This window comes from Pseudopodoces humilis, chromosome 5 (assembly GCF_049639895.1).
Source record: "Pseudopodoces humilis isolate 2021_Gansu_Grassland_sample_001 chromosome 5, ASM4963989v1, whole genome shotgun sequence".
NCBI lineage: Eukaryota > Metazoa > Chordata > Aves > Passeriformes > Paridae > Pseudopodoces > Pseudopodoces humilis.
The window spans coordinates 25646763-25672145 of record NC_142204.1 but is presented as its reverse complement, the minus strand read 5'-3'; the positions used below and the strand labels follow the sequence as shown (position 1 = coordinate 25672145).

Here is a 25383-nt window from a genome sequence, read left to right as displayed (position 1 = left end):
ACGCTGGGAACGGCCTCTCTCCCCTCACGCGTGGCTTTTCTCTGATGACTGACCCGCAGCCGCCGTCTTCTAGAGACCTCAGCGGACCTTCCCCTCGCAGGCCCGCGGCCCCCGCAGCCTCCCCGCGCTGCCCCGGGAGGACGAGCACTGCGCAGCCCCCACGGCTGCAGGCGGCGGTGGGCCCGGCGTGCGCATCGCCCGGGCAACCGGGGGCGGGCCCGGCGGCGGCGGCGCGTGGGCGGTGGCGGCCGCGCTGACGTCCGGGGGAAGCTGAGCAATAACAGCAGCGACGCGGGCCCAGCTGCGCCTGCGCGGGCTGCGGGGCTGCTCTATTTATGTGGGGGGGCGCCAAGATGGCGGGGGCGGCGAGGAGAACGTAGGGGTAGCTCCGACCGGGCGGCGGAGCGGGGAGGCGGGAGAGGGAGGAGCCGGGGCCGGTGGGAGGGAGCGCGGAGAGCGGTGTCACCGAACGTGTGAGGCGGGGGCCGGCGGACGGCGGGCGCGGGGGGGGGGGACGGCGGAGGATGGCGGAGCCGCGCCGGGTGCCGTTCATTAGCCTGTCACCCGTGCGGCGCCGCGAGGGCGAGAGTCCGGCGTTGGAGCGAGAGCCGGCGGGCCGCGACCCGGAGCCACCTCCGGCGGGCCGTGAGGCGCCACCGCAGGAGCCGCCGCCGCACGAGCTTCCCAGCGACAGCGCTGCCCGCCCGGAGCCGCTCCGAGGCCCCGGCCGGCCCGAGCAGCCGCCGCAGCGGGAGCCCCCCCGGCCCGAGCCGCCGCCGCTGCCGCCACCACCGCGCCAGAGCGGGCGGCAGGAGCCGCCGCCGCCGCGGGAGGCGCTCCCGCTCCGCCAGACGGTCCGCCTGGAGGTGGTGCTGAAGGACCCCACCGAGGAGGGCTGCGTGGAGTTCAGCTACCCGGAGCTGCTGCTGTGCGGGGACTCGCGGGTACGGGACCTCCCTTTCCCCTTTATCCCTCCCCTCCCGCCGGCACGGGCCTCCCCGCGCTTCCTCCTCCACCTCTCGGCTGCCGTTGGCCCCGGCCTTGCCGATAGTGTTATCGGTTGCCCCTTGCTGCTCGGGGGTGGTCCCGGTACGGCGGGAGGGGCGGCGTCCTGGAGGGAAGTCCGACAGCCTCGCCGTCGCTGCGGCCTCCTCCTGGTGCTGAGGCTGCGCCTGTGCCCGTGGGGGGAAGGGGAGCTTCCCACTTGTCCCTGAGCTGGCCAAGGGCTCCTGGCCTTTGCTGCCGGCTGAGGCGGATGGTCGCCACTGTCTCGTGTCCCGCTTACCCCGGCTCACCTCCCTGCCGCTCCCGTTCCCTGCCGGGAGAGGTGTTGCATCCTTCCTCCTTGGGAGCTCTTTACCGGCAGCTGGACGAAATTCTGACCACGCCGGTCTGTTTCCCGGGTTGTCCCTAGGTTGTGTGCAGGTAAATAAGACCCGGCTCTGCTGTAAGTCTCGAGAAGCAGAGAAGTGATCAGTAGCAGATTTGGAGAGGAGTTGTAATCTTGGAGGGGATAGGGATAAATGAGAGTTAATGTTGGACCGGTAACCACACCTGTAAGTGTTGAGAACTTGATTCAAGGAAAAACGACCAAATTGTTCTTCCCTTGCTTGTTCCTCCCAAACAAAAAGTACTACTTTGAACTACTTTGTTTTTTAAGCACAAAGCTCCTGCAGACAACTTTAGGAAACGAGCAGTATTAGCCAATCAGCAGTGCCCACTGTTCCAATTAGGAAGGAGAGACACATGTCCTTAAGCTGGTTGTACTTGAACTGTTCATTCTTAGTTGTGGATACCTAGTTGTTTTGATTTAAATAGTTTTTGCTTCTCTTTAATCCAGTACACAGTTTCAGAGAAACCTTGTTTCTTACTGGAAAAGGCAGAGGGCAAGTAAGTAACTACTACGAAGAAGATTCTGGTTGATCTGGTGATAAAAACAAGTATCAAATGCCAGTACTGAGACTGCCATAGGGTTTTTACATCCAGCACAGTCTTGAATATGGTTGAAACTTTTTTTATGAACCAAAGTGTTTCTAGGCAATGGCAGTGCTGTAACTATACTTAGCGGGCTGCTCACTTTTTCTGCTGTAGGAGGGATGTACACACTGGATTGTGTTCAAATGTGGAAGTCAGAAAAATCAGTGACTGATTTTAATTCCTCAGATCTTGTCATGCAAGTTAAAAGGTGCCTTCTGTTCATCCTGTCCTACAGCTGTTGTGGGCAAACAGTGCCAGTTATGACTCCTCAGAATTAGTGTAGCATAATCATGCTGCTCTCTGAAGTGCAATCTTTCTGAGCAGTTCTGTGAAGGTGAAAATTGTGTTAGAGTTTAGAAGTGGTTCAGTACTTGAAGGCTGACTTTTCCCTTTGGCAGTTCCCAGTTCCATAACTGCCTTTTATTCTGAAGGTTGCCAATATCTTAATCACATATTCAGGGTAAAAGGGCTCTTCCTGATGTAGTTCTGAAGCAAATACCATGTCTTCTGGAGGTGGGAGAGCATTGATTTAGGGTATTTTGGTATAACTGGGGTCAGGAGCTGCTTTTAAAGTAGAGACAGTGATAGTAATGCTTTATAAGAAACTTTGTATATTTTTCAGCTCCAAAGAGTCCAAATTAAAATGAATGGATCATAATGGCTCTTCTGTTACTGGTTTGTGGAACAGTCAGCTGATTTACTATGTAAAACAGTGTCATAAATTAGGATCTTTTAAAAGTGGTTCTGGACTTTTACTCATGTTTAAAACTGGATGTATACTTGGATTGTCAGTTTAATTTCTTGTTATATGGTAGAACCTGGGAAAGCTACTAGGGAAGCTAGCTATTAGGGAAGATTTAAAATCTTGGGATTTGCTTTTTCGAAGTAGGTAGTAACTAACTGGCAGTTATTGTTGTGGTTTTAAGTGGAGTTTTTGTTTTCAGAATTTGTTTTAGTAATGTTTCAACTTAAATTTAACAGTACAGATCCTTTATTTTTACTGTGCAAGTTTTTTGGATGGTGAAGGTTGATTTGGTTTTCTAGAAGATATTATTGACTCCTCCCTTAGAAGAAGTTGCTCAACTTTTTTATAACACTTGCCATTAAAATTTAACATTAAAAAATCAGGAGTTTGTTTTTTTGTCTTGTAGTATTCTTGGAACTGTAGCAACCAAGGAAAGCTCTCCAAAGGAAGGCAAGGACTGGTTCACAGGCATATCTTTAAATATGGCTTTAACAGGCCATGATAATAATAGGTGCATAATATTGAAATGATAAAGAATCCCAAAACTGATTTGGCAGTGCAACTTGTGTCTTTTTTTAATTCCAAATTTACATTCCTATGCTGAATCAGAAGCTAGTGGAAATGTATATTTTAAAAACTTGTGCTTGTCCTTTTTTGCCTTCATAAAGAGAACATCCTTTGGTTGGGTTGTTTGTAGAGTTCATCTTTTGGCAGGAATGATGTAAAGTTTTGAATGTGAGTAATAAGTTCGTGTGGTTGAAGAGCTTATTTGCCTCTTAAATGCTGGCGGAAGTGAAAGTGTGCTCCCATTTCTTTTGGGGTAAGTGAGGCTTGGTGCATCAAACCCAAATTGAAGTGGATGAGCCAGAAGCTCAAGTTGTCTTTTGTCAAACAGGCTCTAAAGGTGCTGAAGTAGTAACGTCTTAGTTCAGGAGCCATCCATCCCTTAGAAACAGTCAAAACTAAAATTTGCTTGAATTTGAGTTTTCAGTAGTGCTTAACTAATCAAATTGATAGTCAGCTGCAGCTTTGGGTGTTTGGTGGAAAGAAGCAAGTTAACACTTAAGTACTAAGTTTTACTTGATCTTTAGGCTCAACCTTGTCTCCTTTCAGAGTTAGATAAAAGCCACATATGCCTAGCAGAAGATGAGGAATACCTTTTCCCAGTTAAAAGCAGAGAAAATGGTGTTTCATGAATTGAGCAGTTATTTTATATTTAATTTTTCCTGCAGGAAATAAGTAAGTGGCTTTAATTTATGTTTTAGGAATAACTATAGCCCCTATTAACTTTTTCTCTAAATACTTAGTCTGGAAAATGTATTATAATTATGTGGTGTTTGCAGTTTTGCTTAGTTTACCTTCCTCATTACATTGGTCTTGATGCTAATGAGCTGGTTTGGTCACCATTTGGTCAATATACTGGCTTCTCATACTATGGAGGAAGGATCTTGCTTTTCTGAACTTAGTTTTTTTTGTTCTTAATAAATCTTCATTTATTCATTGGTGAGTAGTCCATGTGCAGTAAAATTAGCTGCCATCCATAAAGTTCTGCAAAGTGGAATTCCACTGTATTTTAGCATCCTAGTACCTTCCCCACCTGGCAATTCCTGTATTTATGTGAGCTCTGGTTTGAAGGAGGGCAGCCCTGTTTTCCTGCCATCGCTTATTGAAAAAAAAACCAAAAACACTATGTATATCCTGTTCATTGACTTTGTCTCAGTGAAAATATCTTTTCTAAAAAACACCAAAAAAGTAAGGGACTACTCACTCCTTGTATGCATAGCTGGAATATTAAATCTCTTTTGTAGCTAACATAGTTATGATTACTGAAATTAACTCCTGCACTATAATTTTTTTTCTTTAGATAAAAGACATTAATTATGGTTATAATTTACTGAGATTTTTAGTCTTCTGGCTGCTTGCCTCCTGGTTAGCATACCACATACATCCTGTCTGTTCTATCTAGAAGGATCATAACACCTATTAGAGGAACCAGTGGAAACAGAGGTGAAAAGGAATTGTGGTTAGAGAGTTTTTTCTAACCTCAAATGGTCATAATTCTCTCTTATGCTTACACTTTTAGTTAATGTTGTAGTGGAATGCTTGGGAAAATACAAATCTGAGTATTTATCTTAATTCTTCTGGGTTTATCATCAGAAGAAAAGTAGGTGGATGATAATTCAATGATCAAAGTAATTTTTAGATATTAAATATGAATTCTAACTACTTAGTCATCAGAGTATTGTTTTTTGACATTTAATAGATTTTGAGATGCATTCTCTTTCTTATGGAATGAATGTGTAACTTTTGCATTTTTCAGAAGAAGTCAGTTCATTTAGAGGATCCATTTAATGACGAACAACGTGAGCGACATGAAGTAGAAATGCTTGCCAAGAAGTTTGAGGCAAAATACGTGAGTTACTGCACTTCATTAAAAAATACAAATATTTAATAGTGATAAGATACTGTTGGGATTTCTTTTGCTGAAAAAGGTTGCTAATGTAGCGTCAAATGACTTCTGTACATTTCAGTGATGACTGTCTCACTGTATTTCACTTAAGTAGCTTGAAGCTGCCACAAGCTTATCAGACAAGTCTGCTAAATAGATTTGTCTGTAGATGTTACAGCTTCTGAAGCTATTCTTGGGAAAGCTTCCTATATAAATACAACTTGGTAATAGATGCAGGTCAATATTCACTGATGAATCTTGATGAATTCCTGACTAGTTTGAAAGGTTTCCATAGGAAGTTATTTATTAAGTAGTAAATCATTACTCAATGAATGTCTTGTAGCTGCCAGCTGCCTGATGATACTCTACTGGCTCCTTAAAGTGTAGTGTGACTTGAATAACACTAGCTAGGAACATAAAGAGCCTTTCACTAGTAAATGAAGGTAGAAATCAGAAAATGTTGACGAAAACCACACCCAAACAGGTCTTTAAGAATTCATATGGGTAGGGTTGGGTGATTAAGTCTGAGCTGGCAATCAGAGCTCATCATCATGCTGAGGCATGTTGATATTCTGGATTACTAATAGAACACCTCAATAATAAAGAAGGGAAACAAGAGCAGTCATTTGTATCTTTTGCTATTAATATACATATTAAAATCTTTTTTGTATGACTTATTTGGGGTTTTTTTCTGGCAAAGGCAGATTTTTCTAAGTGCCCAGTCTATAAATTCTGTAGAAGTAATTACTGTTTCAAGGCATGTTAGCTGTGATACATAACAAAATCAACTCTTAAACTGAGAAGAATCATTCTCATTTTTTGGAGAGACTGAGAGAATCCAAGATGAATTGAGAAGGCTGTTCCAAAATGCTATTTGCTTTTAATTTGAATGATAAATAATTTTTGAATGTGAGAGAAAAATGTTTCAGTCATACTTTCCTAAAAAACTCATTTCCACTATTAAGGATTTTCTAATGTCTGAAAAAAGTTGCTTAACTACAGGAGATGAAAATCAATGTAAGTATGTAAAGCAATATATGTAGGAGGGAGTGGTAGTGGAAGCAGTCTAATTTTACATGTATGTTTATGCATCCATCAAAGCTGAACATGTACATTTATGGACAAAACATGTTAGTAGACTTAAGAAAGCCAGAGTTCAGTGTTCAGTAGTCACAGAAAGGGGCAAATAGATGCTTTTAACTATTAGAAAACAGTAGGTAATAAAAATTTGTGGTACACTTGCATCTTCATTACTACTTGCACTTCTAATTCCTCCCCTTTCATTCTCTGACTTGCCTTTTGTCCCTTCCAGCCCCATGAAAGGGAGTATCTTCTATCTGAAGAACTACTTACTAGCTTAGAGCCACTAAGCATTAAGGGTGGTGAGGGACTAAGATTCCTTGTGTTAGAAACTCCCTGTCCTTTCTCTTCCTGTATGAGAACCATCAGTCTCTACTTGCCATCCATGCTCAGAGGAATCGCATCTCTGAATGCTGACCCGGTACAATTGTTCATGTTCTGACAGCATTCAGCCATCTTCTGCCTCTTGCGGTGAGATATTCACTGCCTAGCTTCAATTGGAGCAGGGATCCCATGTAGCAGATAGCCACTCTCATCAAGTGAGTGACCAGGATACTGCAGGATACTCTTCTTAGCTGGAGTTACATTGTAACACACCTTAGCAGTGCTTTGCTGTGAATGTGATCAGTGGTTGTATCAGAAAAAAATAAAGGGGTTTTTTTCAGGTTTGCGGGAAGTACTATATCCTTCTTTAATTAAGTATGATTTATCTAAGATACCTGTTCAAAGTGGATTCAAACGTTGTTTTTAATCATAACGTGTGGCAGTACTTCTGGAAAATTTGATGCATGAAGAACAATCTGCCTTGAAGACTTTTTACTTCTTTTCAGACAAATTCCTGTACTCATAACCAAATCAGTACACCCTTTGATATATTTTGCAGATGCTAAGAGCCTGTGAAGAAGCGTACTTTTGTAAAACGCATAACGTACCATTTGTTTACTTGATTATTCAGAACTCTCCTGTATTTGCTGCACATACTAAACATCAGCATAAAAAAATCTGCTCTGAAGGATTCCATTTGTCATTTTGATTGCTATTATTCTCTAGATAAAATCAAACACTGTTGTGAACACGATACTGAATAGTGTACATATGTAAGAATTTTTCTTACATAAGAAATGAAGGTCCATCTAATGGATGGTACCATAGTCTCTGACACTAGTGGAATTTATACTTGAAAGTATAAATAGACTAAGTGTTCATTGATATTACTTCACTGTGCCTGTCTGGCAGTCTGTGTTGTCTTAATTTCTCTCAAACCCAAAGGTTACATGCTTAATCTTTTTATAGCTTTCTGCCAGAAATCTACCAGGTCATTACTGGATTTCTGTGTTCTACAGCACTGGAGTATCATGATGATTGTCATATAAAAACACAATGTGTTTAAGCCTGATGAATTAATGTAGTGCTCCATAGTTTCTGTACTGTAAGAAATAGAGACATACACTTCCAGTTCTGCACATTGCATGTGATTTTGATGTTATCATCTAAATCCAGCCCTTGTGTTCCCCAGCTGTAGTGTCTTTAACATTGTTATTGCATGCAAGTGCTGTTTTTTACCTTTAAACATCCTTGTTGGCTTACTGTTCTCTTTTTTTGTTCTAATTTCTTATTTTAAATGTAAGTATATTAATGGTATGATGCCCTGATTTGTCAGTGTTATAACAACTTCTGGTTTTGTTCTCTGTTTTTTGGGGTTTTTTTAATAAGTCTCAACTCACATTTTTTTGACCATTCTTGATTAAGCAAATGTCTGAGCTGTGTGTAACAGCTCAAATGGTTCCTGAGCAGCATATAAATTTGGAGCATGGTGTATGTTTTTTTGCTTAGGTTGTACTCTGTGTGGTTTACCTTGCTTTATTGATGCTGAATTCAACTGCCGATTTATCATACTAAATTCAGAGCAACTGTAAGGTCTTTCAGTTATTCTTCAGTTGTTTTTTCTTTCAACTTGCCTCAGTAGATTGTCATCTTAGACCCCTGTCCTTCTCCAACTCTTGACCTGCTCTGTTGCTTCCAAAGGTGAATGAATGCATATTCCATAATAATTTTTCTGATCACTCTTTGCTAAAATGAGATACCTGTTCTTACCTTTTCTCTCCTAGCTGTAGATCAGGCATCATTTTAAGCAGACCTTCCTTATCTCATGACAGTTTCTTGCCTTTAAAGATGTTTACACCATTTTTAAAGCATTTGAAATATTTTATTCTACCAACATTTCTTCCTGCTCTGTATATTCTTGTGCCTGCTGGTTCTTTTGTTTATAGCTTTTATTAATTTATCCACCATAAAGACCATGTTTACTGGTTTATAGAGTCTGCTCTTCAAGCTTCTTCAGGTATTGGCATTGTATTTGCCACTGACCTTCTATTCCTGTTGGGCAAAGGTTGCTTAAATGTAAGATTACATGACAGTTAATATATTAAAGTCATCTTTGGCTTTTTTGAATACTTGCATGAGTGGTATTTTCAGCTTCAGGAACTAGACACCTTAATTTGCTGTAGTATTTTGACTAGTGTTATGGGACAAAAAGGTTGGAGGAAAGCTGCAGTGGTAAAACTTCCCTGAAATGCTACGTGGTGGACAGTGACACAGATAATCCCTTCATTCTTCTGCTGCAGTCTTGCATCCTTAACATCTTGATCACGTGAAATCTCAACACAGTTCCTTAAACATAAATGGTTAGAGCCAGGCCTGAACATGAAAGAAAATCTCTTAATTATACTTGGAGTGGTTCATATATTTTTGTATGTCTGAATACAGGTACTATTTTAAGACTGCTGTTCATTCAGCTATTATAGGACTATTTTTTTCTTAACTACCTTTGTTACATATCTGTTTTTCTGACTGTCAGGCAGTCAGAATGTATTGGAAATTTTAAATTTTTTTTATTGCCCTTGTATTATACTGAAATCATAAAATCATAGGATAATCACTGCTGCAAAAATATTTTAGACTCGAAAACAAGGATGTTGATGGTTACTTGCAAGATATATGTAGTACAGAGATGGATTGCATTACACATTAGTAAGATCCGTACAGGTGAAGTATGGTTTATGAAGCATTCTTAACCTGCTGGCACGCAAGTCAGAAGCATGAATTATATAAGCTTTTTCACTGGAGTTTAATTAGAATTCTTAAGTGCTGCCTTTTTCTAACTTACTTTTTCTTCTCTCATCCATCTCATGCAAACTTTTTTTTTTAAAGAAAGTACTGCGTGTTTTGGAAATGTGCAGTCATTCAGATGTTTTTCCAGATGAGTGATTGGTGGAGATGATAGGACCAATAGGAGTACTTAGCTTGGGATGTAGCTTGGATATGTGAATTAAAAGCAGAACGGACTTTTGAAGTTTTTCTCCTAGCACCTATTGCATTTGTTAATTTAAGTGTATTTGAGAGATTCCTGTTTGCTTGCAAGAGCACGTGCTTTACTTGGTTACAAATTTGCATTTTCTCAATATATTGTTAAAATGGAGGTGTTGAGATGCTTACATCTCACATAGAAGAGCAAGGGTGAAACCACCTTTGAACAGTGTCTGCATTCTCATAGTAACAAGTGGACCCTGGTATTTGGATGTCACAGCTAGATGCTCACAGCTGTAGGGTGCAGGCAGAGAAGTTTCAGGAGCAAGTCTTGAATTCATGGAAGTTACCATTTTAATGAGGGCAGTGTTTTTTTGAGAATTTTATCTTTTAAGACTTATCGATGATTTTGATAATATACGTGAGCTAGAAAACTAGGCCTTCTGGCTTTAATACTCAAGTATCATTTTATGTTTTAAAACTCAACTTTTTATGTGCTATAGAGAATTAATCCATTTTGTGTAGGGAAACACTTTAGGAAAAAAGTGTTTGTGCAGGGAAAACTAGGCTATCATTATTTTCACTTGTAATGATTCTGTAGAATACTGAAAAAAGTGACTGTTTCTAAATTATCCCAGCCCTTCCAGCATTGGCAGTCCAGTCACTATACGTTAAAACCGTAGGACAGGGAAGAATCTCTAAATAGAGATGAAGGAAGCTCTTGGTCTTGCAGACAAAGGTAGCTAGTAACTGCTTTTCAGGGATGATTCTGGTGAGGCATGTTTGCCAGAATGCATCCGTGTGTGGAAGTTGTCATTAGTCGTATAGACCATCTTCAAGGAAGCATTCAAGAAAGCAAAACTGCTAATTCCTTGAATGACTATTCCTCCAATGCCTTATGCTTTGTAGGCTTTAGTATGTTGCTTCCATGTTTCCTAAGTGATGTAACACTTGCTTTGTCTTCAGGGTGGAAAGCCCCATAAACATCGGAAAGATCGCCTGCAGGATCTAATTGATATAGGTTATGGCTACGACGAGACGGACCCTTTCATTGATAATTCTGAAGCGGTAAGTAAGCCTCAGCACAGCAGCAAGAAATCATGAGACAGTGCTTTATCTTTTCAACACAGAAGAAAGGTAAGGGAAAATACTTTGTACTTGTCTGTAACTGATGTGAATGCAAAGGGCGTACTACTTTGGGAGACCAATGCATTATTGTATTTGTAGTCTTATTCAAGATATAAAAATGCACCAAAGAATTAAGAAAGCCATTCCTAAATCAAGTAATTTCCAGCTTCAGAAATTAAAATATTTTTATTTGTGCACTTCATTTACTGTTGACCGAAAGGACACTGGCTCAGTTGAGTTTCTTGTAGTAGCTCTCTGGATTATTAATGGGTCACTGGCATTGTATTTCCTTCATTAGATCAGGAAGCTATTCTCTTAAAAAACAGTAAAAATAGGATGGTTATTCTAAACATTGAATATGTCTGAAAAATTTGAGACAAAACAGGTTAAACAGCAGGATATTACTGCTTACTTTGAATATTTTTCAGAAGTGAAAACACATCTTAAGGTAAAAGAAAAATATTTTAGTTTGGTGCAGGCAGTATCAAGGATATCAGAAAGTTTATAAGAGGGCATTTGAAGGTATCTTAGAGGTGATACACGAAATCATGAAAATGAGAAGAAAGCTTGGAAAAAAGAGTGGATGATTTAGAAGTTTGGAAACCTTCTATAGTTTTTCCTTATTAAATGTCAGAAAGAAGTATGTGTACAGTTTAGTCAAGTTAAAAAAAAAAAAAAATGAGCTGTCTCTTGCCTTCAGTTTCCTCCAGTGCTGAGTGACACTCGATAAAGCAGCAGTGATCTGCTATGAGAAGGGAGGGGCTAAAATGATGAGTGGGAGAGGAAATATTATGAAAAGGAGTTGAGAGAAAAGAGTAAGAAAAGCACGTAAGTGCATTGCTTAGCATACATTATGTGAAGCTTTCATTTAAATTCTAAAATTTGAGAGTAAAGAGAGTAAACGGAGCTATGAAGTTTCTAGCATGTAGATGTTCCAATGAGTGATCCTATGGCTTGTGTGAGGTGCACAGAAAGCGTCTGCAGAGCTGATAACTTGCTTCTGCAGAAGAAGTTGAGCAGTTAACCACAGTGCATAGCAGGCTGAGTTTCTCTGTGTGCATCAGTGTTTTTTGAAGTAGGTCTGAAGTTGTGCAAAGAGAGAGTTTGTTGTAAGGTGCTTATTGTAATTTATATTAGTTTGTCATTTTTCTTTGTCTAGAAACTTGAACCTGCCAATATTAAACTGTTCATTATCCCACAATTTCTGGTTGTGCTGCTGGAACAATATTGGGGTCTAAGCCTTCGCATGTCTTTTCCAAAGGTCAGATTCTGGTCTCTCCATGCTTCATTTCTGCTGAGAAACCACTTGAGCCTATAGGTTTATCCTGTTTCTCACTATTGCTTAAGTTCATCATCTTCACTTTTAAAATGCTATGATACCCAACCCAAGTTCTAGCTAGGTTTTCCTGGATTTACTGTGACCCATCACAGATCTGATAGGAGATTTGGGACACTGGCAATACTCATAGCACAGGTGTCTGTCAAATTATGAGTCTGGTGCACTACTACATAGCATACTGTGCCTCCTGCCACCACTGGTGCTACCAGCAGCAGATCCGGTAGATTTGAAGGAGCATTTACTTATGTCTCTTGACAGAGTCCTTGCAAAATGTACAAAAGGCAGTTGTTGGAGGACCAAATGGTTGCATCATGTGCTAACTGTGGAAGCTGTTGGGGAGAAATGGTTTAGTCTCTAGAGGTTGCTCTCCTCAACAAATTACTATGACTTGTCTTCAGTACAAATACAGACTAGCAAGAGGCCATCTTTGTTTTGCTTTTATCCCCATTTTTTAATAGAAAAGAAGAAAAAAATATAGTGTGCCAGCTGCAGTCCATGTTGCTGTTGCAGAGCTTAAGGGTCCTGTAATGTAGTAGTTGAAGTTCAGCAAAACCTCTAAATCCATCATTCTGTCTTGAATACAAGAGAAGTGTTCAGAAGGAAAATCTACATGTCTAGCTTGTTCATCTTCTGTGTGGCCAGCTATGAAATTGCTGTGTACCCTGAGATGTATCAGAGCCAAGCCCTGGACTTCTTAGAAGACACACTGTCTTACACTGAAAAAACTATAATATCCTGAACACAAATACTTGAAAAGTGAATATGAGTGCCTCTTCAATTGCTCCAGGATTATCTTGTCTCTATCCCAGAAGAAAAAAATAGAAATTGAAAGCTTCCTCAGAATTTTAGTCCTTTTTCTTGTCACAGTTGTGAAAGAAATACTGAGCTCTCTGGCACTGAAACGGATTTATTCCATAGCTTTTAAAAACAGTTTGAGGTAAACGCATTTGCAGGCAAGCAGGAAATCTTTGTGAGCAGCTATTCTTGGGCTGAGCATTTTGACTGCAGTCAGTGGATTTGTGATAATTCCAGTAAAAAAAGTAAATCAAAACCAGTTTACTATTGTTTCTAACTGCTCTATAGGGGTTAGCCTGATGGCAAGTCCTTATCTTTGCTTATCTTAATGGACCTATACAAAATGTCCATAACCTGCAAAGAAAGCTGCTCCTCCTCAGTGTTTCCACTGCTTTGATGTTGAGAATAGGCTTTGCTGTAGTGTAAGCTGCCCAGAACTACATTCTTTGTGGAGTGGAATTCCTGTAGAATTTTTCACCCACTCTATTTTTCCTGCATGCACATGCATGTCCAGCCAGATCAGGCTGATTACTTGATCTTGTGATGACCTCTGATTATTTGGTTGGTTGAATACCTTCCTGGCAATGTAAGCTTTATATAGGTAAAGACTGCAAGGGAACCAGTGCTCTCTGAGCTTCCTGCTATGCAATACAGAAGAGGGAATTTAAAATAATACATGGTGTTAATGAAAATGTATGCCATTTTCTCTTACTTAAAGGCAACGAGGCTTGGATATCCAAACCAAAGACTTCCCCCATTCCAAGTCAATGAATGTAGAAAAAGAACTGTTGGCCTGTAAGTCTGTAAGCAGTGTCTTTTGAAGCAGTGATACCAGGTAGCCATACTGGCAGGAATTGAAGCTAGATGTGAATGCCAAGAGTAGGGGGAAGCAGGCAGTTCAGTTTTTCAGACCCCCAGGTCCCTGTGTAAATATTTGACTTAGTCTGTTATATTCATTGTTCCAAAGTAGCCTTCTAAACACTGATGTAAAAAGTCCTGTGCTGCTCACTAGAGAAAACCAGTGTTATCAATGGTTTCTCATAGGTGGAAAGTTTCTCCAAAACACATACTTCACTGAAAAGGAAGAAATTACTTTTCTTTAGCTATATGTTGCCTCAAAAGAGCTCAGGTCATCTTTACAGAAAACCTTTCAAAGGTTGGTTTTAGTAACTCTGGACGTATTGTTAAGAGCGTTACTCTTTTTCTATCTGGGTTCCCTAGAATACTTTTCATAATTTAAGGGCTTGGTCTCTGCAGAAATTCTGTGTCATGATACATGGTTTTCACATGTTTTGAGAATAAATTTGTTGTCATCTTGTAGTCTCCAGACATCAAAAGGTATGATAGATGTAATATCCTCTTCTTTCCTACACTGGCTTGCCCCTAAAACCTGAAGCTGATGGGTTGTCAGTAGGGTTATTTTGGACAAGACTCTTGAATATCTGAGAAACTTTTTCCCAGAAAGAATAGTATCTCTTCAGGGAGTGGCAGCTCAGTGTATTGATGGAAATTCTTACCATTTTTGTGAGGGTCTAGGCCAGATGTAGTTTCAGACCAACTTGATACTGTTCTCTCATTCTTCCTACTCCAAGGAGTTTGTTTTATGCTAACTATGGAAAGGAGTAGTGTTGTTTTAGAAAGATCCCTGTCTCTTAAAAAAACCCTAACGAAACAACCAAACTATCAACCTGCAAAGGTTAGAGGCATTTACAGAAAAAGACTCCACAGGATCCATTATTAAACCTACTTCCATGGTATTTTGAGAGAAATTGAGCACTGTGGCGTTTTTCATCTGGAAAAGGCTGCTTTTGTAGACCTCAGTAGCAAACTTCATCCACACTGAATACATGAGGGTGCATTAAAGTTTCTATTTTTAAGAGGTTCACTTGCCAACTGTTTCATTGGCTCTGGATTGTTGTGTTTTTATATTAGTACTGTCTTCCTTGTTCATTTTCACTTTGCCCAGGCTTGGAAGTTGTGTGTTTGGGGAATAGTGCTCATTTAGCTGAGTGCACTGTGCCACCTTTAATAACGCGTTGGGTTTGCTTCCTGCATGTCTTCAGGGGATGCCTGCTGGCTGGCCCCTGACATGTCCTATGCATTTTGAGTGAGTACAAGGCCGAGTTTCAATTCAGAGATTCTTTGCTTTTTGTCCTCCTCACTCCAAAATATATCAAGCTATAAAGTGGGGTATCAAACAAATACGGATGCAAGAACTAAGCAGATGCAAGAACCAAAATGGCTAGAGGAATAAAGGTAGTTAAATTTGCAGAACACATCTGATGTTTGTTAAAGCAGTAGTAATGTTTTTGAGCTCCTTCTGCAAAAAGGCATACCCTTCTTTAGGAAAGAATAAGAATAAACTGAATAAACTGAAAATTCAGCACCTGCATAGGTTCTTGAAAATACCTGAGACTTATATCTGGTCTGTGTAGTACCACTCTTCAAATTTGCAGGAGAAGGAAATAATGGTTGCAGCAACATCCTGTATTTTGCTAGATTTAATTTTTTGATGAGCACAAAATTACTTTTCAAAGTAATCTGAGCTACTAGAGGGGTAGATCATTGTCTAGGATTAGCTATTCTTTGAGTAGCTGAATTTGTTTAAGCAGTACAGTGAACTTAAGTGTTTCCCAAAAAATGCACAAACAATATCATTACTAATGTAATACAAAGGGAGGTTTATAACATGCCAAAATATCACATCTTTGATAAGAGCATTTGTCTTAAGTGTCATATAAGGAAAGTCTGCTCTTCATGTTAAATGAGGGGAAAAGGAAAGTGTAACTTTTTTTCTGCAGAATCTTCTAGTAGTTCTGTAACATTAAACCTGGAGAGATTAAGTAATACATTACATAATTATTTAATACTGAACTAGATTTCCATTGTGGGTCAGGTCAGAGCTCAAGCTCTAAAAGAATTGAGTTGTTCAATTACCACAGGTAAAAGTGGTCACATGACTGGTCATACATTTTATAACTTCAGCTGAAATGTTTTCAAGGTGATAAGAATGTAATCTGTTTGCTGTGAGTGTCGCTTAAGCTAATAACCTAACTCTGTTGGCTGGTGGAAAGGTGTAAAAGGTGTCGGTTGAGATGGGAACAAAACAGGAGAATACATGTCTACTAGTACTTCTCTCAAGGTGCTCTGGTAGTCTGACGGATTATGATACCTGACTACTAAACTAGGATTCTCCTATGAGATTACCCTGGGCCAAGTATTATATATTTTATAATCTCTTATGCTTTTTTCTGTTGAGCTATTCCGGCTGTCCTTTTCCCTAGGGTTAAAAGAAAAACAAACAAACCCACCAATTTCCCTGCACATTTTGGAAGAGAAGCCTTTGTTTCACAGGAAAGCTCTTTGTGCTTGCTTTTTGATGTCTCCTTGGGTTAGTGAAGCAATGCATTGTTTCCCCTAAACCTTGTTCAAGATTTCCTTGTAGGTTCTGTTATACTGTAGTTTTGGAAAGGTGGTAGTTACATGTTTTTGTTTGAAAACTGAGCCTTAGAGGATGACAAAGCCAAAGAGTGCATTTCAGTTCTTTGCATCTTGAAGAAGCATAGAGATCAGTCAATTCTATATGTTTGAAGAATCCTGAAGTGTGTAGGGAACTGTGTGGATATTTAGTCTGTTTCACTGAAGGAACTGTATTTGACATAATTTCAATAGCTTGGCCTTTATTCAGTGGGCTACTGATGATCAAAACTAAACAGTTCCCTCCATCCCAAGCTGGTTAGAGCTACCTCAAAAATAAACTAAACAAAGTATAAAAAATATCCCTGCTTGTCTTTTAGCTAAGTATTAGTTGTTTCACAACGAATAATCTACATTTTTTAAAACATTTGGACATGTTTGCGTCAAATCTCAATTCCAAGACTTAGTACAGAAATGTTTAAAAACTTTTTCACATATGTACTTTTGTAGGTTGTTGTATGAAAGGGAGGTTAATGAGGAAAAGGATCACAGTAAAATGTCTGAGGATTGTAGTCAAAGTACCTGGACGCAAGAGTAGACAATATAAGATACTGTTACGGATCTGGATTTCTAAACTAAATTGGTATAATCCATAAAAATTCATTGTTCTTGGTATAGTGATGAAGTTGAGACCAGTTAACTTATTTTTTAAAAAAACTGAATTACCTTTCATACCAAAACATTTAATTAGATTTATGGCACTAAAAGCCAAGTAATGTAATGTAGCTCAAGGACAATAGTTTAAAATAACTTACATATGAACCTGCTTTTAGATGGTCAGACAGTCTTTTGTTATCTGCAGAATGATTCCATAATCAGTTGTAGGACAAACCTGTGTTCACAGGGGTCAGTCAAGTCCTGTCTCTTTGTAGGTCTGAGATTTTTTGATTCTTGTCCTTGAAATGTGTAAGGAAGAGCAGAACACTGTAAAGGGCTTTAAACTTATTTTTGTTCATAAGATAAAGTGTGTGATTTCATGCACAAAAAAAAGCTAGTTTAAAGCAAAGGTCTTGAAAACAATTCATAAGAAGATTTAGAATTTGCCAGAGCCATGTTCCCTTTAACTGAGAGTTCTGGAAGCACTTCAAAATGAAGCTTAATCTCTGTTGCTAATACCTTATACAAACATACTCATTTTCTGTTCTGGCACTAGAAAATAGTAACCTTAGCTCAAAGGGGGTTGTACTAACTACACTGTAGTCTGCAGGCCCCTATGTCTAAAACACAACATTGAGTTAAAAGTTATACCTTGTTCAGTAGGCTCAGGGTAGAACCAGATTTTGCTAAAGTAGTCTTATTCAAGGGTTGAGAAGAACTGAATGTCAGAAAAGTCTTTTAAAGTCTAAGTTCATAGTCCTCAACAGAAACTGTTGAAACCTCAACTGCTTAGTTATACATCCACATCTTGCTGATCTTATTTGCCTGTTGACTATTATGGAATACAGTCACTCTGTATGTTGAATTAATTCTGCCTTCCTTGTTGTCTTGTTCCAGTGGATCTGTGCCACACAGCAAGATAATTTGCTGTGATTCATGGGATTCATGATTCCTCATTTGTGGACTGCCTTTAATCCTCACTTGTGTGTTACCTAGGCCTTCCTGTACTGCTCCGCATCTCTTTACTCTGTTGGCTTTTGCTTTTTGTGCTAATGGTCTCAGCTTTGACTGTGTGCGTTTTCCTTCTGACTTGGCAACTACTCTGTATTCTCCAGTTTTGATCCTTTACTGCCCCAGCCTTGCTAATTCAGTTCACACCCTGTCAGCTCAAATGGGAAATGTCTGCTCTATTGTTAAGCACCGTGGATAATTTATTTTCTCTACTTTCATTTTCCTTGCACCTAATGAAGCTGGTTCTGAGAGCTGTGGAAAAAGGCATGAGTTTTCTTTGAAATTCTTATACAACCTCCACTCTCAAGTTTACTTTGCATGGTCCTCCTGGTCTTTTAAGATGAATGAAGTCCACTATTAAGTCACTTCACTTTTGTTTTGTTCAATTAATAGATTCTCGCACTTTCTTGTGCTAGCTTTTCATATCATCTTAGGACACTTGATAAATGCTGTCACCACTTTTCCTTTCCTATTTTGTCTTTCAGTACTGCATGTTAAGCTTTCTGTTCCAGAAAGATAAAAGGTGATGAGTCAGGGAAGTTTCTAACTACTTATTCAGATTGAATCTCTCAGTAGGCTTCCAGTTCAGGCACTTTTTCCAGCCTCCTTGTTGAAATACATATTTATGGTTTTACTTTTCTGGATAACTCTTCCTCCTACCTAAAAGTGTTTGGTAGCCTAGACTTTTCAGTTGTTAAACAATTTTATCTTCAGTATATTTTACATGGCATGGAGGTTGTTATTTGCATGTAATAATAGAATAAATATTGTCATCCACTATACTGATTATTGACCATCTTTTCTATATGTCTTTGGATTTCAATATTTTTGAGATTAAACTTTATAATTATAAACTTGGAAATTTCTTCATAAATACTAAGTAATTTTCAAAATAAATTATTGATAGAGCTTGAAACATTTTGTGATTTCAAAATTGTTTGAACAGAGGGAGAATGTTAGCCTTCAAATGAAAAAAGTCCTGGCATTGTAATATTTAACATGCAATGTTGCATTAAGCACCTAAAATTGGAAGTCAGGTAACATACTGTGGTTAAGTTTGTCATGTCTGAGATAGCGTTTTTAACAGAAGAAAATTTCAGAGGACTTTTTAAAAGAAGTAAGATTTTGAGCAGGGCACTGTGGTGAGTTACCTTCAGAAAGTAATACTTTTATTGCTGTAATCATGCCTTTTTGTACAGAAAAGTCATTGTTTTGATAGTTGAAAGGATACTCTGTAATATTAACGTTCTCTGCTTCAGCCAGTAAATTTTCTATAGCATTGCTATCCTGTTTCTATTATAGCAAGCTGTGCTGTGAATTGGAATATATATTTTTATGTATAAGGGCTGGTAAATGAACTACATGTTTAGTTTATTAAGAAATACTGATAAGTTCATCTTACTTTTCCTGCCCAGTATGATGAATTGGTTCCTGCATCCCTGACAACCAAATATGGAGGGTTTTATATCAACACTGGTACACTGCAATTTCGCCAGGCATCTGAATCAGAAGATGAAGACTTTGCAGAAGACAAAAAACATAGGCCGCCTAAAGTGAGTGATTATACAGAAGTAGAAGCTAGGTGGACATTGGAAATATTTGATATGCTTAGAATGGCTCAAATGAAGAGTACAAAAGCAGAATGATGCATGGTACTGTTTTACTGCGTTTTATGTTTTGTGGCTCACGTACTAGCATTCAGTAACTAACTCAGGATGTCCACAGGCTGTCCGGTCTTGTAAGACTAAGCATGTCTTTAGACAGTTTAACAAGTTGTGTCCACCCATCTTGAACTGACAGATTATTCTGTAATTTTGTAAGAATTTTATTATAGATGAGATTTTAAATTCATCAACACTGCTCTTAATGATTTTGCACGAAGTTTGCATGATTTGAAATTGTTCCTAATATTGAGAATAGTACTTAAACCAAAACACCTGACAAAGTTAACTCAGTTGATAAGAATAGCTATATTAAAATTATATATAGAATCTTTCCAAACAGCATGATGTTCTATAAACTTTGACAAGTTAGCCAATACAAACATAATTGCAATGTGACATTTACAAATTGTATGCTGGTTCTGAGAACTTAGTGCTTCCTGGTGTCCTTTCCTGCTCTATAACTTAAATTTTAAGGTTCTCGTATTGGCTCTGACTGGGATACAGTTAACTTTTTCTAGCAGCTTCTATGATGCTGTGCTTTTAATTTGTGACTAAAGCGGTGTTGATAACTGCACCAGAATTTTGCCTGTTGCTGGCTAATGCTTGCACAGTCTGAAGGCTTTCTTTTTCCCTGCTCAGCACCCTCAGGTAATCTAAGGATCGACAAGGGAGGGGGAGGCATGTGGTCTGTATTGACCAGCAAAGATGTTCCATACTGTGCAGCTTCATAGTCAGCAGTGAAACTGTGGTAGTTGAGGAAGGTGGGGAAATGGCATCTTCCAAGGTAGCGGTTGGCCATACTGGCTGGGCAGCAGTCTTGTATGTACCTTAGAGTACTTATCTTACTGAAAACTCCAAATTTCATAACTGTTTGAAAATGATTAATGATTAACACTTGTCAGTAACTGCAATTGCTACTAGGAATCCATCCTACCATTTGTCTTGACACACATGGAAGTGTTTTTCCTGGCTCTGAATTGGAAAGGGTAAAGAAAATTGAATGCTTCTTTCTGTCAAAGTCCTTTAGGGTGGAAGAATCATTGTCCTTTATTTGATCTCTTTTCTAGATAGCAAAGTTAAAAGAAAGTGAAGATCGTGGAATGAAGAAACGCAAGCGAAAAGATGAAGGGACAGAAAAGGAGAAGAAGCCCCGGAAAATGAAAGTTCCTAAGCAGTTGGGGTAGGTTTCTTTTTCTTTATTGGAACCCTTGAATTATATTTGAGGTTTGGCTTCACGATCTTGTGCCATAGCAAGATTACAGCACTTTTGAATATTGTACTTTTCAACTGTAATTAATAGCTTACAGATTTTGTTTCAGAATTTTGGGGTTTTTGTATGACTCAGTCCTGTGGGCTAATTTTTTTTTTTGGCCCCTGAAATTCTGATCAAGGAATAATAAGGAAAGAAATCATAGAAGTAAATTTTTGAGTCTTATAAATTGCGTAAAGCGTCATTGTCCTGCCCAAACATCTAAGCTAGCTCTAGGAATTACATCTTCTAATGAAAAATAATTTTCCTCCTGTCTCTTTGTTTCTCCTCTGTAAAGCTGCAAATACAGTTTAATTAGTCTTCTATGTACTTCTTACTGACTTCGTGCTTTCCTGAATTCTGATGCTAGCACAGAAGTATTAAGGTGGTGGGGTTTTTTAATTGGCTTCTAGAAAACTTCTGTTGAGTGGATGGAAGCTGTCTTATTGTAAATATTCACACTGAATATTGAAAATTTATTGACCTCATTTTTCATCATGGTGACAAATTGGTGGAAAATTCTCAGTTTAAGTAGAATATAGATTTTGAGCCTCCATTTAAAAATTCTTAGCAATGAAAAGAATTTTTTTAACGTATATGCTGTACAGTCAACCTGCCACCATTCAGCAGTCTTGAGAGGCAAGTTTTTAAGTATCATAAATCTGCCCTGAGTTTTAATACTTGTGCCAACTAGTCCATAATTAAATTGAGCAGTTAAAATACAATAATGTTTGCCTTAATGTGTATAAAATGTAACAAATCAGTGGGAGAACCTGTCATCGTGTGAGTACCTAAGGTTTATAGTAATTGGTAAAATGGTCTGAAGATGGAAGCAGGGAGAACTTGCTTCTTCCCCCTGATAATTTTTTAATTGTACTAAACTTTCAGTTTTGTTGTTAAAGGTTACTGAGGCCTCAAAAGTCATATGCTATTTAAAGATTTCTTTCCTCTACAGAGTAATGGCCTTAAATTCACACAAGTCTGAGAAGAAGAAAAAGAAACTGTATAAAGACTCACTCTCTCTGGCTGCCATGATCCGTAAATTTCAAAAGGAGAAGGAAGCCATGAGGAAGAAGGAACCTAGTCCAAAACCTCCAGTGACTGTTGCAACCTCTACCCCTAGTAAAATTCCTTCCTCCTCTCTCAGTGCAGGAAATGATATCTCTGACTTGAATCTTAGGATCAATGATCCTGTCCTCTCCATTTTTGGTAGCACAAATGAACCTGAGCTCCTGCAAGAAACTGAAAGTGCCCTGGAGATGCTGGGAGACATTGACTTTGATAAGTTGCTTGATGGCACTTCTGATGGCAGCCCGGTCTCTGAGCTGTCAGGAGAAAATGGAAATGTCACTCAGGCAACCTACACCTCTCAGGTCATGACACCCAAGCAGGTGCCTGCCCTCCCAGAAGGTCTGCCTACGCTACTTGAAAAGCGCATTGGAGACCTTCGAACAGTAAGTATGAATTCACTGGTAGGGGATTGCATTCAAGAATGAGAGAACAAGGAAGAACAATTAGGACCTTGAGTGTCATCCTTGGATTGCTGACTGAAACTTTAGAAATGAAGAATTGATGCTTACACATGTTAAACACATGGCCGTGTTCATAATCAGGTGAAAACAGGCAGAGATGATGCAGGTCGATTATTCAAGCAGTGTTTGTTGCACACTGGAAACAGGGTTTTCTAAATCTTCTGTGTACAATATCTTGTAATGTTCATTTATTTATGGGTTTTTCTCCATAATGGAAATACTGGTGTTCCTTTAACGTGAATTATTATTTGATAAAATGGAATGAATGTTTTCTTACTTTGGAGGAGATAACCTGAAATATGACTGCAGCTTACAAATTCATGTATTGGTTTTTTGGCTTTAACTTGCCAGTGGTGGAGGGAAAAAAAACCCCACAACCAAAAAGCCACCAAAACCAGAAACCACCGCCCAACTACAAAAAACAAACCAGCCAACCACAAAACTGAACTTTTTCTTCTGTAAGGTTAGAATGGAATCTGAACTTTGCAAAAATGGAATGAAAGATGTTAAATGAACAAGTTATGAATATTCCAGTAAGTTACTGAAAGGGATCAAAGCTATTAAGGTATTACATACTCCTTGTTTCAGTTGTGGATGTTATCCTAAATTGAGAAAAAATTTGTTGCTTGTTCAGATTATGATATTAAAGATTTTCCTTATTTAGAATAAAGTGCAGCTTTTCTTTACTCATAGTAAGTTTTGAAAAAACAGTTCAAGTTACTGTCTTTTTTGGAAGAAGAGAAAATAATTTAAACAATTGCAGAGCTTGCTTTGCTCTTACCTGCATAGAAATGTCTTCTAGTTTTCTTATTTAGTTTTAAACATACCAAGCTAAATATAGCCAAGGAATTAGTATTTACTAAAGTGAAGGAGCTTCTCTGTCTACCTCTCACTATGCACGTTATTTTTGCTATGAATCAATAAGAAGCTTCTAGCAAAAGTGCAGAATTTAATTCGGCCAAAAGTCAGGAAGTTTTAGTGACTTACCCCAAGTTAAATCATGTTGCTTCTCTATATAACAATCTCAAACAAGTTGGGAGGCACCATTGATTGAGTGGCTCTTGGAAAACATAACTCCTTATAGAATCATAAAATGGTTTGGGTTGGAAGGGCCTTTTAAGATCATCCACTCCAATACCCCTACTCTGGGCAGGGATACCTTCCACTAGACCAGCTGGGAGCTCTTCTGTCTTCCATTTTTGACAGCGTCTTCTGAAAGATTTCTGGCTGAGCAGAACAAGTTTAAGTTTATACTTGGGGAGCAACTAGTCTGTATGTTTACTTAAAGATTGCAATTTGCACACCTCCTGAAAATTACAATCAGACATCTTCTAAAAAGCACTAAAAATAAATGAGTCTTGTCAAATATTTACCAGACTCTCACAGCTTTAGAGTTCTTTAGCACAAAGGAAAGTTTATAAAGCTGTAAGAAGTCTATGCTCTATGGCGGGAATATAATATATCAGGATTAAAAAAATAATACGACTAGAAAGCCACTGACTAAAGGCACTAAAAGCTTCCTGACTTACTTTGGTAGATTAATGTGTTCTAGTTCCCCAAGTGGGTTATTCTGAACTACCATGACAGAAGGCAGTATTATAACAAACAGGAAAGTAAATAAAAGGATTTTTTTCTATTTTGGAGGTCACTGTCAAGATAATCACTCTGGAAATAAAACCCAACCATAGTTAGTAATAGTGATGAAGTTTTTGAATGTGCCAGTGTTGCTCTCTTTAAAAGCCAGCAATGCTGTCCAGCATAATAGTATAATGCTGGAATTGCCTTTCAAGGTCTACCTGGGACCAAAATGTCAAAGCTTTTTCCTTCTGTTTTCTGTAAACCAGATGATGATTCTAATCTCTGTGTTAATTAGGCATAAAGGTATTGGATTTAAGACTTTCTGACTTGTCTTTTTGGTACTCTATCACTTGCAAGCATCTATAACCTTTCTAATTTTTTTAGCAGGGCAAATGCTTCAGTATTCTTAAACAGATAGTACCATCCCCTCAGGAGCTGAATTTATGGTAGAAAACAATGAGTGGAATGCACTCCTTGCAGGAACTTAAACTGCAGTATAAGTGTTCATGACTGAAGTCATAAAGCATTCAGACAATGGGCTACCTTACAGCTTTGACAGAGTGTCACACTGTTTTCCTGTGCAGTGTAGAGTTCACAAGTTGTAGAAAATATTTTTCTTTCAAATTTAAATGGGTCAGTTACAAAAAGCAAGAACAGTAAGTATTTAATAATAATAAATTAATTTATTCATGTTAACACTTGCACTTACTTGTAGTTTTTAGCTATGTTGTTGCAAGTCACCATTCTGTGGTTCTACAGACATAATTAATGCTTCTTAATTATTTGACTATTCAGCCTCATAGCGTGTTGGCTGCCTCTAACGTTTGTCAGTCACTATAATGATACCACACACCTACTTTTCTGCATGCATATAATTTTCTAGCTCCTCTAGATATTGCTGTCTGGTTCCATGCCAATATGTAAGGTGACAGTAGGCCTCTCAAAGTGGGGCTCATTTTTCTCAGTTTCTAAAATTCTGCAGGGTAGATGTACACTCGAGAGATTCTTACTGATTTTTGTAGAATGACATAGGGAATTGGCTTTGTCTTCTAAGCTGTCATTCCTTGTGAAAAAAAGAAGAGGATCTAGGTGATAAGAACAAAGATAAAGGGATTCTGCATGGGAATTCCTTTGAGATCAGTAAAAACTTCTGATAAAAGGAAATATGTATATAAATAAGGCTATCTTCCCTTCCCCCACAACCAGACTCAAGAAGAGACCAAATAAAAATACTAGAGATGCATTCTAAACATGGCAAGAATTCTGGACAGCAGCAGGAAAGGGGGATGAGGTATTCCTCTAGCATACATAACCCCTTGTAGAAATTGCAGTGAAGGTTTGAGAGGGCTCTGAGAAAGCTGGGAAGATGTAACTGGATGAGGCACATAACAGGTAGAAAAAGATGGAATAGAAATGTGTTAGTTAATGCTCTTGCCTTCTTGACCTGCCAAACAAT

The 25383-nt window shown here is 38.9% G+C and overlaps 1 protein-coding gene across 1 annotated transcript in view; it reads left to right on the top strand.

The window, feature by feature from the left end:
• Positions 1-365: 365 nt before the first annotated feature.
• Positions 366-25383, top strand: part of UBN2 (ubinuclein 2) — a 46758-nt gene continuing 21740 nt past the window's right edge. The window contains exons 1-6 of the mRNA XM_005527697.3: positions 366-944; positions 5043-5135; positions 10524-10625; positions 19320-19457; positions 20636-20748; positions 21773-22271. Of these exons, the coding sequence (XP_005527754.2) occupies positions 525-944; positions 5043-5135; positions 10524-10625; positions 19320-19457; positions 20636-20748; positions 21773-22271 (1365 nt within the window). The 5' untranslated portion in view covers positions 366-524. The remainder of the gene's footprint in view (positions 945-5042; positions 5136-10523; positions 10626-19319; positions 19458-20635; positions 20749-21772; positions 22272-25383) is intronic.